This window comes from Mustela lutreola, chromosome 17 (assembly GCF_030435805.1).
Source record: "Mustela lutreola isolate mMusLut2 chromosome 17, mMusLut2.pri, whole genome shotgun sequence".
NCBI classification, from domain to species: domain Eukaryota; kingdom Metazoa; phylum Chordata; class Mammalia; order Carnivora; family Mustelidae; genus Mustela; species Mustela lutreola.
The window spans coordinates 37990266-38006580 of NC_081306.1; the positions used below are offsets into that span (position 1 = coordinate 37990266).

Consider the following 16315-nt stretch of genomic DNA (forward strand, 5'->3'; position numbering starts at 1 on the left):
GTTAAATGACTTTTCTGTATCATTTAACATGGTCATGAAATTTTCCTTCTTTAACCTGTTAATATGGTGGATTATACTGACTGCTTTTCAAAATACTAAATGAGCCTTATACCCCTGGAATACACCTGACTTGGTCATGGCACATAATCCTCTTATATATCGCTAATTCCTATTTGCTGGTATTTTGTTAAAGGTTTTTGCATGCCTATTCATGAGGGATATTGGTCTATAGTTTTCTGTGCTGTCTTTGTTGGCTTTTGTTATCTGGGTTAATACTGACTGCATAAAATGAATTGGAAAGTGCTTCCTACTCTTTTATTTTCTAGAAGCTACTATGCAGAACTAGTATTAATTCTTCTAAACTTTTTTTTTTTTAAAGATTTTATTTATTTATTTGACAGACAGTGATCACAAGCAGGCAGAGAAGCAGGCAGAGAAAGAGGAGGAAGCAGGCTCCCTGTTGAGCAGAGAGCCCGATGTGGGGCTAGATCCCAGGACCCTGGGATCACGACCTGAGCCAAAGGCAGAGGCTTTAGCCCACTGAGCCACCCAGGTGTCCAATTCTTCTAAACTTTTTTAGAAGACTTTTCCAGTGAAACCAAATGAGGCTGGAGATTTCTTTTTTGGGAGACTTAAAATTATTAATTCAGTTTCCTTGAGAGCTACAGGGCTATCTAAATTATCTATTTAAATATGGGTAAGTCTTGATATTTTGTTTTTTGAGGAACTGGTCCATTTCATTTAAGCTGCCAGATTCATGGGTGTAAAGTTGTTCACAGTATTCTGCATTGGCTGTTTGTAGGGTCTATGGTGAGAGGCCCTGTAAGGGGTGAAAAATCCTGATACTGGTAATTTGTGTCTTTTTTCTTGGTCAGTTTTGAGAGATAGTATGTTGCATTTTTTATTGATGTTCAGTTTAGATCCAGATTCTACCCAGACTCTTCATGAGAATACGGTCTACTGGTCAGTTCATGAAACCATTGAAAGGACTGTGGAGGGAGAATCCTGACTCCCTCTTTGAGCCAAGCAACATGTAACCCAAATGGTGGTGCTTGGATGGAAAAATGGCCGAAGAGGTGAAAAATTAGATTCCTGGAGCAAATGGAGGACTCTGAGACGATCTATACTTGTAAACTGCTGTCAAGGAAGGTTAAATGTATCTGTTAGCTGTTAATATTAATGCTGAGAGTTGTCTCCACACAGCAGACTCATCTGGAGTACCCTGCCCACCCAGACTTTCAAAGATTCTGACAAGCTAGAGGAGACACACAGAGAAAGGCACTCAGAAAGACAAAGGAGCAACAGACAGATTCCAAGTCTTTTCAGAGACAAGAACTACATCCATGGCACGAAATTTTGGGAAGGTACATTTTGACCTGATAGAAAAGAATTTTCTAAAAGATAGAGGTGACCAACAAGGGAGTGAACCATTTTGCAAAGTGGTACTTTCTATTCTCTATCACTGACAGAAACAAATATGGAACGGCTATGTATTTGGGATGCCGAGTCTAAACCGGATAAATTTAGCTGAATGAAGAACCACCTACACACTGCCCTCACTTTCCCGTTCTCTGGCAGACCTGTAAGAGTGTCACGGCAGGAGAGCGCTGCACCACAGACTAGCTTGGGGACCTCAGGAGTCAGAGCCCAGGGGTTTCATTTTAGATCCTGAGGAGCTCAGAACCCCCAGAACTTTCTAACTCCACAGTTAGCTCAGAGATTTTCCATTTAGATCTGAAATCAAGTTACATAACTAAGTACTGATTTAAGAGAAAGACACATAAGAGAAAACAAAAGGAAAATATTACTGTTTATGACACAATCTATAGAAGTGACAGACAGTGGGCTCTTTTCTCAGACACAAGCAACTCATATCAGATTTGATGTATAATTTAACACGTTTACCCTGGGGGTGGGGATTAGACCCAAGGTAACATCTCTGGAAGGGCTCTCGGCAGTTACGTCATCAATAACACAATGTTCAGCACACTAGTGGCTGTTTAGGAGCTGCTGGTTTCTCCTGTGCAGAAGCCACTCCCTCAGGTGCACAAGTGGTCCCTCTGCAGGGAGCAGTCAATCTCTGGCCTAGGTAATTTTCATTAAAGATAAAGCTAATTCTTATCAAACCTTCAAGATCAGCCTCCCACTCCCCCCAGTTTGAGAGTGTCCCCACTTTCCCACACGTGAGTTCTTTGCCACTGTACACGATGTTCCGGTCACAGTGTACCCTAGGCAGAAAGAAGGAGGGTGGCAACCACAGCCCTTCCTAAACATATGGCTGCGTCACCAGAGAAGGCCATGCAGCCAGTCCTTGGGCTAGCCTGGCAGGGTGGCTATACCACCGCAGTCTTTATGGGCTGTGTGGGAAGCAGAGGGCTCCACAGAGCTGCTTCACACAGTTGGCAAAATTCAGGGTTGGCTATTACCTTGTTCAAACTTGAAATCTATGTAAGAGTACTGATTCATTTCTTTTCTCTTTTTTCTTTTTCCACTGGTTTCTGGTGATAGCTCCTGCCATTTTTTAATGGCATCAGAAAAGGCCTGAAAATTGAGAAAAAGAAAAGTTACTGCTGTACATGGGACACAAGAATATGGGAAACCCAGGCAACCCTGGGAAACCCAGGCAACCCCGGCAACCCCAAATCTCATTCTGACTCTCAGTTTCAGCTAGCTCTCCTGCACAGCTTACCAGAAACAGGCTGCAGCAAAATGAACAGGGAGTGTTTTCATTATTTTCACTTTCTGACTTTCACAAACTGCTGCAAGGGCAGAACCAAAGCTTACTGACAAAGCAACATAAGAAAACAGCAAGTGGGCAAGCTGTCTCGGCTGTGTGCAGGGTGGGCCACTTAACAGATGGCTGGCGAGTCACACTCTACAGGCATACCCTAAATGGCACACCTCTGGCCAACACTCTCTTGTCCACTTTCCACCAACACTGCCATATTCCTTGTGGCTTCACCTGTGTCCCCTCTCTGTACAGCACACTGGAGGGCAAAAGTTTTATGCCAGTGATAATTCCTTTCCTTCTGAGCTTCCCTCTTTTAAAAAAATCTTTCCACCTGACATTTCAATATGCTCAAGTCTTTGCCACCTTAAAAAAAAGGGAGGGTGTACCTGGGTGGCTAAGTCATTAAGCATTTGCCTTAAGCTCAGGTCATGATCGCAGGGTCCTGGGATCGAACCCAGCATCGGGCTTCCTGCTCAGCGGGAAGCCTGTTTCTCCCTCTCCCACTCTCCCTGCTTGTGTTCCCTCTTTTGCTGTCTCTGTCAAATAAATAAATAAATAAAATTTTTTTTTTAAAAGATTTTATTTATTTATTTGACAGACAGAGATCACAAGTAGGCAGAGAGGCAGGCAGAGAGAGAGAGGAGAAAGCAGGCTCCCCGCTGAGCAGAGAGCCCGATGCGGGGCTCGATTCCAGGACCCTGGGATCATGACCCGAGCCGAAGGCAGAGGCTTTAACCCACTGAGCCATCCAGGCGCCCCAATAAATAAAAAATCTTAAAAACAAAACAAAACAAAACACAAATCCCTCCTCCCTGGCCTCCTTCCCTTTTCAGGTACCAGCGACAACACCCGACCTGGAACTGCCCGAAGAGGCCACCTGCCCATGTTTGCTCATCTCACCCTGCGTGCATTTCCCAGCTCCCTCTGGTCAGGCACCGAAGCCCATCTTTCCATTAGCTCATCTCCTTGGTAACAGGAGGCAAACTCCAGCCCCTATGCTTTAGTCCTCATCTCACCTGGCCTCTCGGCAGTACTGGTAACACGGACTGCTCCCCGCGCCTGGCGTCCTGCCTCCTCTGCCCACTCCTCGCCACCCTCCCTCTGCTTGGTCTTCACACGTTTGGAGGCCTCCAGACAGCCTCGGCTCTCTCCCTGTGCCTACCTCATCCAGGCTGGGGAGGTCACCCTGCAAGTGCCAATGACCCTCATGATCCCACCTCTTCTGGCCATTCAAGCACCCAAATGAATTCTCTCTACTTGGATGTCTCACAAGCTTCACTCAACAGGCTGGCAACTCAATGCTTCCAAGGCTGAATTAATGACCCTTTCCCTCCAACTTAGCTCTTCTACAGTATTCCCTCATTCCAGGAAAGGACACTCCCAAACCCCACTTACTGAACTCCTACTTAGACAACACTCAGGTCTGTGGTTGAATGTCTCCTGCTCAGGGAGGCCTTCCTGGAGCCTCTCCGTCCACCCTAGGTCCTCGGGCTACACTCTTTCTGAGTACCTTTTTTCTTTGAAATGCTGATAATAGTAATGATACACTTATTTGATTCTGTTTCATGTCAGCCCCTCCGCTGGAGGATGGGCTTCTGGAGGCCACAGAAGGTGACCAAAGCCCAGGGTATAACCTTGGCAACCTGTGGGGTTTGCATTTCATACTCTCAGTGAATAACAAAAGGTTACAGGGATATCTATGTGTTACAGGAATGTTGCCAGTAAGTCACATTCTGAATGTTTATCTTAGGAAAACAGCTGTGTCCCCCGCTGATAAAATGAAAGCAAAAGAAAACAAGTGTTGGGGTGCCTGGGTGGCTCAGTGGGTTAAGGCCTCTGCCTTTGGCTCGGGTCGTGATCCCAGGGTCCTGGGATTGAGCCCCACATCGGGCTCTCTGCTCTGCAGGGAGCCTGCTTCCTCCTCTCTCTCTGCCTGCTTCTCTGCCTACTTGTGATTTTTCTGTCAAATAAATAAAATCTTAAAAAAAAGAAAAGAAAAAGAAAACATGTGTTTTAGCTACAGAAGAGGGACAGATCATCTTTGCACCCTCATCTACCTTCTATCCCCTCCTTCCCAAAGTTCTTAAGTTTGGGAACAGCAAGGGAATCGCCATGGGCTTACACACCTCTGGGAATGAAGCATCCTGTGTGGGTGTGGCCACCCCTCAGGTCATGGGATTCTCACAGCAACCCTCTGAGGGAGGGCTTCTTTCACAGCAGAGGGAAGCGAGGCTTACGAGAAGGACACTGCCCCAGTCAAATTAATTAAAGCTAGAATATGAACTCAGGCCAGTCGCAGCACTAAGGCTCCTTCCTCTGACATCGCCTTGCCTTCACGGAGCGGTTCAGGAAACCCACCAAGGGCTGGCTGACAGAAGAAGCCATCCTACTACTTCTCCATCTCCCTGATCCTCCCTATATCTGTTCCCACAAACACTTAGGTACCAGTCTTAAAGTGACATGTTTGCACTCCACGGCAAGACCACTAATTTCTATCAGTTTTACTGAGAGGTAAACACTCCATCCTTGAACCAGGGCTATCTTCTAAAAGCAGGACAGGTTAAAATAACTTAAATTTACAAATGAGGTGATTAAAGGGTAGATGTCATTTATAAGTAACGAATGAAATGGGAATGTGAACTCAGTTCAGAACTTTTACCTGGTAGCCCACTGGGTCTTCAACCACACCACCCTCTTGTCTGGAGGTGAAATGAGGTCATTACCTTGGTCCCATTTAAACACTATTTCTAGTTAGAAGGAAAAAAAGTCCATACTGGCCCTTGTCAGGAAAACTGTATCTTAAAATAAATGAGGCTGACCAAGTAAAGGAGACTCCAAAATCTTAGTTTAGTAGTTACGACAACCACTCCTTATCTTAATATTAACTAAAGATCTAGTTAAATAGACCAAATACAATTATAATCAGAGTTCTTCCCTTTCAAGAACTGCTAGTTATAAATTCATACCTACTTGCTCAAAGGCACGTGGTTACTTCTTTTTTTTTGGCCTCTGCACATAAGATTTCTCTAGTGAAAACAACTTTCCCTTAAGACTTTGTTCAAATGACATCCACCCTTTCTTTCCTAGTGTTCTCATGTACATTTATTCACTCTTTTGTAACACTCATCACACTGCTTTAATTTTCTTTTCCCTTTAATCTTCTCAAATAGACTGAAAGCTCTTTGGAAGGAAGCTAATCTGTATTCTACAGATGCCATTGTTTTCAGGGTCTGGCTGATAACTATCAAAAAGTACTCAAAAAAACCGACCAGGAGGAACACAGGAACAACAGATATCGAAGATAATTTTTCCTTTTTCACTTATCTGGTATTTCTCCCTCCAGCTTGCTCACATTCACAAATCAAATCCCCACTCAAGGTACTGGTTCTGAGAACCAAGGATATAGTTTGCTAAGATTCTTAGGATATCTTGACAATGGCCAAAATTCCTTTAAGGCATGACCTAGAAATACTACAATGGGCATCTGATGAAATTAAAGCTGAGAAGAGGCACAGACTCCTTTGTGGAGCCTGGTGAGGGTCAGGTCCAAAAATGCAGACACTGTCACCTATAAGGAGACTGAGGTGATCATTAAAGTACACAGGAGAGAAATCTGGGGAGGCTGGGAAGCGGAGACCCTCAGAATGAGCACATGTCAGAGGAACAGAATTTAAGGGGCGAAGAAGTTAAAGAGAGAACACTGTCCACTAGTATTAAGCTCCACAAGGGGAGGGGCCTTGCACTGTTCACCGTGACTCTCCCAGGGCATGGCCCATAGTAGGCACTCAATGTGCTGTCTGAATGAAAGAGACAGTTGAATCTGTGGCAGGATTACTGAAGAGAAACTTGGTGGAGAAATAATTTTCAACCAGGGAACTATAAGCCAAGTGTGAGTGTGTAAACCAAGACAGAAAAAGCAGTCAGGATCTAGAACACAGAGGATCAAACTTTGTCCAAAGGCAAAGGGCACTCCCAAGTGGAAAGGTATACACAGGCATGGAGAAGGAAGGGAAAAAAACAAACTGAGTGTAGATGGACAGGTTTGACAACAGGCAAACTGTGATGAGAACAGTGTTTTAGACTTGTCAGCTACAGCATCAAAAAACAAAGCAACAAAAACAAGAAAAAGTAAATGAAAAGACGGGGGAAACCAATGTTAACTCCAAGAAAGACAGAAAATTCAAGAAAGGAGACATTATCATAGTACCTTACTTGCCCCAGCAGTGAATACTTCCACAGTCATAATAATAAAACTTTAAAAACAGATTTAACAAAAACTGTATATTGAAAAGGTAGTGTGTATGGGTGTGTAAGATCCAGAGCCCCATCTACCTTAAGAGAACTAAAGTAATTTCTGAAACTAATCAAGGATAAGCCTGTGTTCATAAATGTAGAGGTAAGTACTAGGAAAAAAAAACAGATTAAGAGTAGAGTTATGTCTGGAAAACAGAGGAAGAGGGTGAAGAAGGGGGCTTCAGCCTGTGGTTTAAAAAATTATAAATAAGCATTTTGGCACTAACTGATTTTTAAATTTATGGCCATAAATTACTTTCATGAAAATCAAAGTCCTTAGAATACCACCAAGCCGGTGGTATAGGAAGACTCTGCCCCCAGTGCGTGTGTGGTTGCAGATATGTTAGCTCAGCTCTTCGTGAATGTGTCCTATGCATAGGTTTCTTGGAGACCACAGTGCAGCTGCAGTAATGTTTCCTCTGGTTGTTAGCTCTGTAGGGACCAAAGTGCTCCCCAAAATAAATAACTTCTAACTAGACAGAACAGAACATTATTAAAACTCATGGCAAGAGCTCCTTGTTAAAATGAATGTTGATACCACCAGCTGGCAACAAACCAGAGCAGGTCCTCAGGTCACAGGCCCCTCTAGAGTGAATTCAGCACCATGAACCTAAGGAGTCTTGTAATATTACTCTAAGGACTGACTCTTAAGATCACACTGAAGGTGGGCTACTGGGAAATTTCTAAATGCAGAGGCTTGACAACTGTTCCTCAGTACATGAAAGGAAGTGCAAAAGAAGGGAACTTATCACTGAAACCTCATACACACGAAGCACTGTGCTGGGCTCACTCTAGACTGTATCCCATCTAATTCTCCTACAAGCCATGTAAAACATCCACTATTGGGACGCCTGGGTGGCTCAGTCGGTTAAGCTGCTACCTTCGGCTCGGGTCATGATCCCGGAGTTCTGGGATCGAGTGCCGCATCGGGCTCCTTGCTTGGCAGGATGCCTGCTTCTCTTTCTGCCTCTGCCTGCCACTCTGCCTACTTGTGCTCTCTCTGACAAATTAAAAATAAATAAATAAATACATAAAAAATCCACTATTTACCAAGAGAACTGAAGCCCGGTACGTTCAAGACACAGGCTCAAAGTCGAAGACCCAACTGGCAGAAATAGAATTAAAATTCAAGGGGGGGGGGACAGAAATTAAACCCGAGTTTGATCAAGATTTTAGATCTAACTATCAAGTTATAAGAAATACAGTACACCAAAGAACCAGTTAATGATGCCACAGGGTACAGTCAGCAAAATCTAGACTGTCAAAACCTGGAAGATAAACTGATTTTTTTCAATAAATGAGCAGCAAGAAAAAGTAAAGAGGGAAGGATTAAGAGATTAAGAGATTTAAGTAACCTATCAACCAACTGCAAGAAAGACTTTTACTTGGAACTCAATATGACCAAAGGTTTTTGACAGATCCAGAGAAGTTTGAACAAAATGAGTGGGTATCTAATAACATCACTTTTTAAGGTGTGATACTGGTATTTTGTTTTTCAAAAAAGAATCCATCTTTTAAAGGTTAACACTGAAATAGTTACGGATTTAAAGAAAATGAAACAATTCTTGGAGTTTGCTACAAAACAGTCAGGGAGGGAGGAAGTGGGTCCACATGGGACGAAAAACCAGGCAGGAGCTGAGAGTTACTGAAGCTGAGTGATGGGTAAGCAGGGCTCATTACAGTACAATTTCTAATTTTACGTGTGTTTGATGTTTATAACACAAAAGGAAAAAATCCAGGGAAATGTGATGGTCTCCAGTAAACATGCATATATATATATATATCAGGAGACTAAGCTATCATCATGTCTGGGGAGTGGCACAGGGAAGATGTGCTGTGGCCATAATTAGAAAACATCTCTGGGTGTGCTCCCCACGCCCAGTCCACAAGAGCATCACTGTCCACAGGGCAGAACCCCTGGGCGTGATCTGCATACAGCAGGGAGAAATTCTAACTAAATGCAACAGGTTTTAGCTTCTGCCAAATAGTACTGCCCCTTAAACAGCCCACTTTCATTCAAACAGCCCACCCCAACACCATTTTAAAATGCTGTAAATTTTCCAACTACTCACCAAAACAAGCAGACACCATTAAAAAAAAAAAAAGGACCAGAAACAAAGAAAGGGGTAAAGAAGATGTAATTAAGAGGTGAACCACAAAATCCTACCAACTTCCCACCCAAATAATGAGAGGGCTGTGGGATGACCAGGGAGAAGCATCTGCTAGTCAAATTTCTTTTACTGGTCCCAGGACAGTAGCAGGAACATTGCTAATAGGACCAACCCACCCTCCAGGCCACAGAAGCCACCTCTTGCTACTGCCCTTTCCCTTTTAATCTGGGCTCCCTGGGAGCTCGGCAAAGCTGTTGGGAACCTCTGGAGCAATAAAGATGCTAGGAAGGCCTCAAGCTGGTTTGTTTTTTTTTTTTTTTTTTTGGGCGAGGGGGAGGGAGCTCATTCATTTTTCAGTGACAACACAGCATTCCCTATTTGGCATGAGGAATGAGATTCAGAAATAGAAGGCACTAACTGTGTTCCCCTCACAGTAATTTTCCTAAGATTAACCTACAATTAGACGGGTTTGTTGACAACTGCCTGGATCTTCTTGGCCATATAAGGGGGAAGGGGCCTAGACTTGGGGTGAGGCCACATTCATCAGGAGACCTGCTCCCAGCTGGAGAGGAAAGCAAGGAGGGGCATTGGAACACACTTTTCATTCCTAGTCATCTTGCCGTCCACAGTAACATTCATTACCCGTCATGTCTTCATGGGCCAACCAGAACTTTCCCTGCTGCTTTTCTGAAACTTTTTTTTAAAAGTAGGCTCCATGCCCAAGGTGGAACTCACAGTTTTGAGTTCAAGAGTCACATGCTCTACTGACTGAGCCAGCCAGGTGCCCTCAGAACTTCCCTTCTTCTAAACTATGATTTCTTTTCATCCAGTTCCTCCTGATCAGTAAATACCTCTGTCTATTTATCTTCACCCTGACAAACTCCTTAGTGCTTTGCCATCATAAATCATCCCAATTTCCACAAGCTGAACTCTTCGTTCTGTTATCACAGGAAGAAGCAGTCAAGAGGTGTGACCCCACCAGAAGACCAAGCACAGCACCTTTCGGGTGATTGCATAGTGTCCTTTGAGCTCATGCAGGGCCCACTTGATGTCCTGACTGCTGAGCATTTTGAAGTCGGCCATCAGGAGGTCAGCAGCCTGGATGAAGCAGCGCTGGTCGAGAGGAACCAACTGAGAGTAATCAAAGAAGTCTATCTCAGGCGACTGGAACGAGAAGGCAGGGGGTGGGGGGCATGACATTAGGAAGCCAGATAATGCATTTCCCACCAAGGGGCATCACTTTAAGAACTGCTTATTACGAAACAGAATCATCTCACTTGTATTCATGATTACTCCACAGAGGGTACCAGTCCTGTACAGAAATGAAGGAACTGGTGGTTCGACTAGTAAAAAATTATAGCTACGGATTTGAAACGGAGCCTTCAGCCAGCTTCTGTCCACAAAATGTTCAGAAAAAACTAGCATTTTTCCTGCTATAGAATACATAAAAGAGACTGTCAAAAAACAGTATGGGGAGCAGAATGATCAAGCAGCCATGTAGCAGTTCTGATCTACACTTTCCTTCACCACTTGACACACTAAATGCTAGTTAGGATTGCAATAAAAGTGATGATTAAGATTTAAAAAGAAATCAGGGGCGCCTGGGTGGCTCAGCTGGTTAAGCATCTGCCTTTGGCTCAGGTCATGCTCCTGGGGTTCTGGGATCGAGTCCCATATCAGTGGGGCAGGGGGAAGGTCCCCTGCTCAGCGGGGACTCTGCTTCTCCCTTTGCCTCTCCACCCACTTGTGCTCGCTCTCTCTTTCCCTCTCTCAGATAAATAAAATCTTAAAAAAAAAAGATTAGAAAAATCAAACTTTTTAATACAGATTTGGTTATACAGGTGCATGCATTATATGTAGGTCATACATCAAAAGAAAAACTATAACAGATACTGAACTCTAGGTGATGAAATGCACGCTGAAGTATGTAGGTATGGGGCAGTGTGTTGATTTCCTTGTGATTTATGTATCACAAGAATGTATCATAATGAAATCTAAGAGAATTATATAAGAAATACAAAAAAAATGCACTGATGGGACAGAGGAATGGGTTTGTGACGTAGTGGATATAATAAAATGTTAACTTCTAATAGTACTGCTGGTAGATACACACGTGATGAGTGTAAAATTCTTCTGGCTTTATGTTTGAAAATTTTCATAATAAAATATTGAAAAAACAACAACCACTACCAAAATGATACAAAGAATCCTGGCCAATTCTTGTTTCATCTTAAAAACTTACTTTGTAAGACTAAAGATATGGAAGGTTTGTTTTTTTGTGGGAAGAGATGCTGAAGTTACAACAAAAGAAGTTAAACACAGAATCCAAAGCGACTCAGGTTGGGAAAACCCATTGAAGGGGTATGTGTATTCTGAAATCCTATTTTCCTGGCTGGTCTTTAAAAAATGTGTTCCAATAAGGCATTTTCTTACCACAAAGATGAAAAAAGCAGAGGGCTTTGAGGCAGACTGCAAAACAAAGAGCACAACACTTGCCTTTGTCTCATCTTGGCTGGCAAGCAGGCTGCTACTGGGATTGATAATGACTCGGTCTTCTCTCTTTGGATAGTCTGGATTTTCCAGAAGAAAATTACAAAGTCTGCAAAAATAAATCACGTTATTTTCACAATACTTCCAAATCTCACACCTGCCACTGATTTAAATACAATGTTTGAAAAATAATGTGCCTCGTCATACACTATGACTGGCCTATTAAATTGTTTGCAGATCCGAAAAATGAAACAAATAGACAAAAAACAGATATACTTAATTCCTATTTTTACTTCTAGTTTTAAAAAGCAATAAACATACTAATTAATGCACACTTCCCTGTTTGTCAGGTGTCAATGTCATGAAGTCACTGAAATTCTTACTGGTTGAACTGTATGGAGCTGGGAAAATTAGATGAAAAGTATCTATGGTCCTTGAGAAAATTGTAACAGACAAGGGGTGGGAAAATGTATTCACATTTGCAATTAAAAACAGTTTGTTCCACTCTGGAAAACAGTATGGAAAAAGTTTAAAATAGAGCTACCGTATGACCCAGGAATTGCACTACTGGGTATTTACCCAAAAGATAAAATGTAGTGATCTGAAGGGGCACCTGCACCCCAATGTTTGTAGCAGCAATTTCCACAATAGCCCAACTGTGACAAGAGCCCAGACGTCCATCGACAGATGAATGGATAAAGAACATGTGGTAAATATAATAACATGTGGTAAATATAATAAACACACATACACACACCAGCATACTACTCAGTCATCAAAAAAAAAAAAAAAAAGAGAGAGAAATCTTGCCATTTGCAAGGATGTGGCTGGAACTAGATATTATGCTTACCAAAATAAGTCAATCAGAGAAAGATAATTGTATGATCTCACTGACATGTGGAATTTAAGAAACAAAAACAGAGGCTCATAGGGGAAGAGAGGAAAAAATAAAACAAGATGGAATCAGAGAGGGAGACAAACTATAAGTGACTCTTGATCATAGGAAATAAACAGGGTTGCTGGAGGGGAGAGGGGTTGGGGTAATTAAGGAGGGCATCTGGCGTAATGAGCACTGGGTATTATGTAAGACTGATGAATCTTCTGTTAATTCATTAATACTTTTTGTAACCCTCTGGTCGTATCGGTCCTCATGAAGAATTTCAGTGACATTCAGTTGGCCCAGCTGCAAGGAACAGACCATGTCTGCTTAAGAACAGACTCTCTTCACTCCAAACTCATAGCTTTGTCCCTTTATCACTATTATGAAACATGTTTAAAGGTAAGGATACAGAGTAACATAACACATGCTGATATATCACTGTCCAGACTGAACAAATATTAACCAGTGAGGTCCCTCACCCTGTGACAACCAAATACAACAACATACTGAGCTCTTGGGATGACTCCACAGAGACGAGGACAGGCTGGGGGGTGAGGTGTAGCTCTCGTGCTTCAGTAGCAGGAAAGCTTCTCAGTGCAAAGGGTCACTGGGATTCCCCACTCCACCTCTCTCCCTTTCCTTGCTCCTGCAGGTTCTTAGAATGACTCCACCCCAGGATTCTTGAATCCCTTCTTCCCAGGTCTCTCCTGTCCAGTGCCAACAGTAGAGCCTTTAACAGGAGGACAGGAAGAGGAGAGAAAAAGCACTCCCCTCCAGCTCCTCTTCTCCCCCAGAGGGGAGAAGTGGGAACAGAGTATGTGGGGGGGCTTCTTCATCAGCCCCTTCTGCAGGTTATACAGACCTCTATAGGCTGACCTGAGAATTAGTCACCACCAAGAATCTAGTGTCCATGGGGAAAGGCCTCAAGGTCGAAATAACTCTGTTCACATGCACATCTGGACAAACTACAACCCAGATGTGGAGCGCCTTCTTCATTTCAAACATGCCTGTTTATAATGTTCACATGCACATCTGGACAAACTACAACCCAGATGTGGAGCGCCTTCTTCATTTCAAACATGCCTGTTTATAATGTTCTGGTTAAGTGCGGCTACCACATCCCATTCCAGATATCAGGAACTTGGGGGAAGATAAAAAGGTCACTCAGTGAAGAACCTTCTTTAACAGCACAGCTATCATGGGTGCAGCCAGTGGCATCTACATGGGGCGCATGGCAGATGATCTGCTAGAGTACTAGCAGAAAGAAAGTATTATAACTCTTATTTTAAAAAAACTCATCCTTTACAATTTTCTACTTGGAAGTATTTTTCTAAAGCACATGATACAGAATTATAGCATATGACACAGAAGTAAAATAGTAGGTGTAATTTCTAGAAAACAAAACAAAAGCCAACCATGTATTAGGGGTTCTTCTCTGACCATTCATTTCGTATTTTCAGTATTAAGAAGATCACACCCAGAAACACTGCAAGAGAAGGAATTCCACATGGCAGAAATCAGAGGTCTGTGTTCGGTTACTTACGTAAGTTTTAATCTCAAGTTAAACTTGTTTATGATGCAATATATTTTTAAGTAATCTGTACACCTGACATGGGGCTCAAACTCATGATCCCAAGGTCAAGAGTCAGAGGTCCTTTACTGATTGAGACAGAGGCCCCTGGAGGCTCTCTCTCTTTTTTTTTTTTTTTTTTTAAAGATTTTTTAAAAAATTTTTTTAAAAAATTAATTTGTTTGACAGAGATCACAAGTAGGCAGAGAGGCAGGCAGAGAGAGAGGAGGAAGCAGGCTCCTTGCTGAGCAGAGAGTCCAATGCATCGGGGCTTGATCCCAGGACCGTGGGGTCATGACCTGAGCTGAAGGCAGAAGCTTTAACCCACTGAGCCACCCAAGCGCCCCTTTTTTAAAGATTTTATTTATTTGACAGACAGAGATCACAAGTAGGTAGAGAGGTAGGCAGGGAAAGAGATGGAAGCAGGCTCCCGGCTGAGCAGAGAGCCTGATGTGGGACTCGATCCCATGACCCTGAGATCATGACCTGAGCCAAAGGCAGAGGCTTAACCCACTGAGCCACCCAGGTGCCCTGGAGGCTCTCATTCTGAACTGTCAAAGTCATTTGTATTTTAACACCTTTACCCTTACCAAAAGAACTTTCCTGAAGGTTAAATGATATTCAGTGGCACAGGTAATTAAATACAAAGTTTCTTTTTTGTAGAAATGTAACTATAACCCAAGACATCAATATTTACAGCCTGGGGCCAAGGCAGTGGGAGGCTTGTCAGTACTCAAATCTCCCCACCCATGTATATTATTTCATACCTGATCTGACCTGACAAGCTGAAGGGTCTCAAGAAAGCACTGCTACTAAATGAGCCAGGCTAGTATTCTAAGCTTTTATTCCTTAGATAGTTGCTGCTGCCTCGATCTAATTTAAGATTCATTACATGTGAGTGAAAAGTCTTAGTAATCAGCTCAAAGAGATTACCATCACAGGAGGTTGGTTCTCTGGTGAATAAATCCCTCGTGCTAAAATGACCAGATGGTTATGTCTATAGGTGATTTAAAGATTGCACATAAAGTAACCGAGAGTGTCAGCCACCCACAATGCCAGCTTGCTCAACTCTGCTTTGTGCCTCCTTTTGGGTCTGTATTAACAATATTTAGCTTAGCTGTTGTGAGAATTAACACCTTAGGTCCCAAGAGCCCAGGGATAAAAGTCATGTACAATTACCGCACAGTCCCCTTTCTTTGAATTTCACAAGTATTTTTATATGTTTAAGAATGAATATTTGAGGGGGGCCTGGGTGGCTCAGTGGGTTAAGCCTCTGTCTTCAGCTCAAGTCATGGATCTCAGGGTCCTGGGGTGGAACCCGGCATTGGGCTCTCTCCCAACCTCCCCCACCGTCTGCCTCTCTGCCTACTTGTGATTTCTCTCTCTGTGTGAAATAAAAGCTTTAAAAAAAAAAAAAAAGAATGAATATTTGCATCTGAGTGATGTGAAAGGCATAGAATCAGTAAGTCCCTAGAATGAGACTCAGGAGGTAAGAGAACAAACTGTCACAGAATCTGTCAATTTCACAGAAATTGCAAAAGTTGAAAAATAATACATTCACATTTGTAGAATGAGAGGGAAACATTAAAGTATACTAAATTTCTAAAGGGTCACTTTAATATTTACTATAAATTATTAAAAAATACTTAAACTTGGCATTTCCTATTCAAATCCGTATTCTACATTCTTCAGTATATCCTACAGTATTAGCTACATGTGCTGGGTTTATACTTAATCATTTATGTTTTCCAAACGGAACAAAACCAGTATTGCATTTCCTAATCGGGAAAACATGAACAACAGCAAAAGAATTCAGTGAGAAAAGGTGCAAACAATTCACATAGGAGAGAAATACAATTAGTAAACAAATACATGAAAAATCCCATGCAGCCCCCATTATCAAAGAAATAAACAGTAAGCTCCCTTATGCCTAGTTAACACCACCATTATGCATCATCACTGAGACATTACTAAAGCAATTCACGTACAGCTCCAACAGCAACATAAAGTGGTATGACTCCACTGGAAATTTATGGGGAAATATGTTTCAGTGACCATGAATTTGTTTATAATGTCCAACCCTGAATTTTAACTTTTAGGATTTCAGCAAGTAGTGAGTATACAGAAAGAAAAGGGAAAGTGCCATATAGAAAATTATGTTCCTTAGAACAACGGTGAAAACGAAGAACAAAGTATTTAACAAAGAGTTAAACTCAATAATTAACTGTTATTAAAGGTGA

The 16315-nt window shown here is 42.5% G+C and overlaps 1 protein-coding gene across 6 annotated transcripts in view; it reads right to left on the reverse strand.

Moving 5' to 3' along the window:
- The window catches only part of RNF216 (ring finger protein 216), a 142411-nt gene that overhangs the window by 91193 nt on the left and 34903 nt on the right, over positions 1 to 16315 (reverse strand). For all 6 annotated transcript variants that reach the window (XM_059155653.1, XM_059155655.1, XM_059155656.1 and 3 more), the window contains 3 exons: positions 11632 to 11734; positions 10135 to 10299; positions 2427 to 2541 (listed from right to left, as the gene is read on the reverse strand). In XM_059155653.1, coding sequence (XP_059011636.1) covers positions 2427 to 2541; positions 10135 to 10299; positions 11632 to 11734 — 383 coding nt within the window. The remainder of the gene's footprint in view (positions 1 to 2426; positions 2542 to 10134; positions 10300 to 11631; positions 11735 to 16315) is intronic.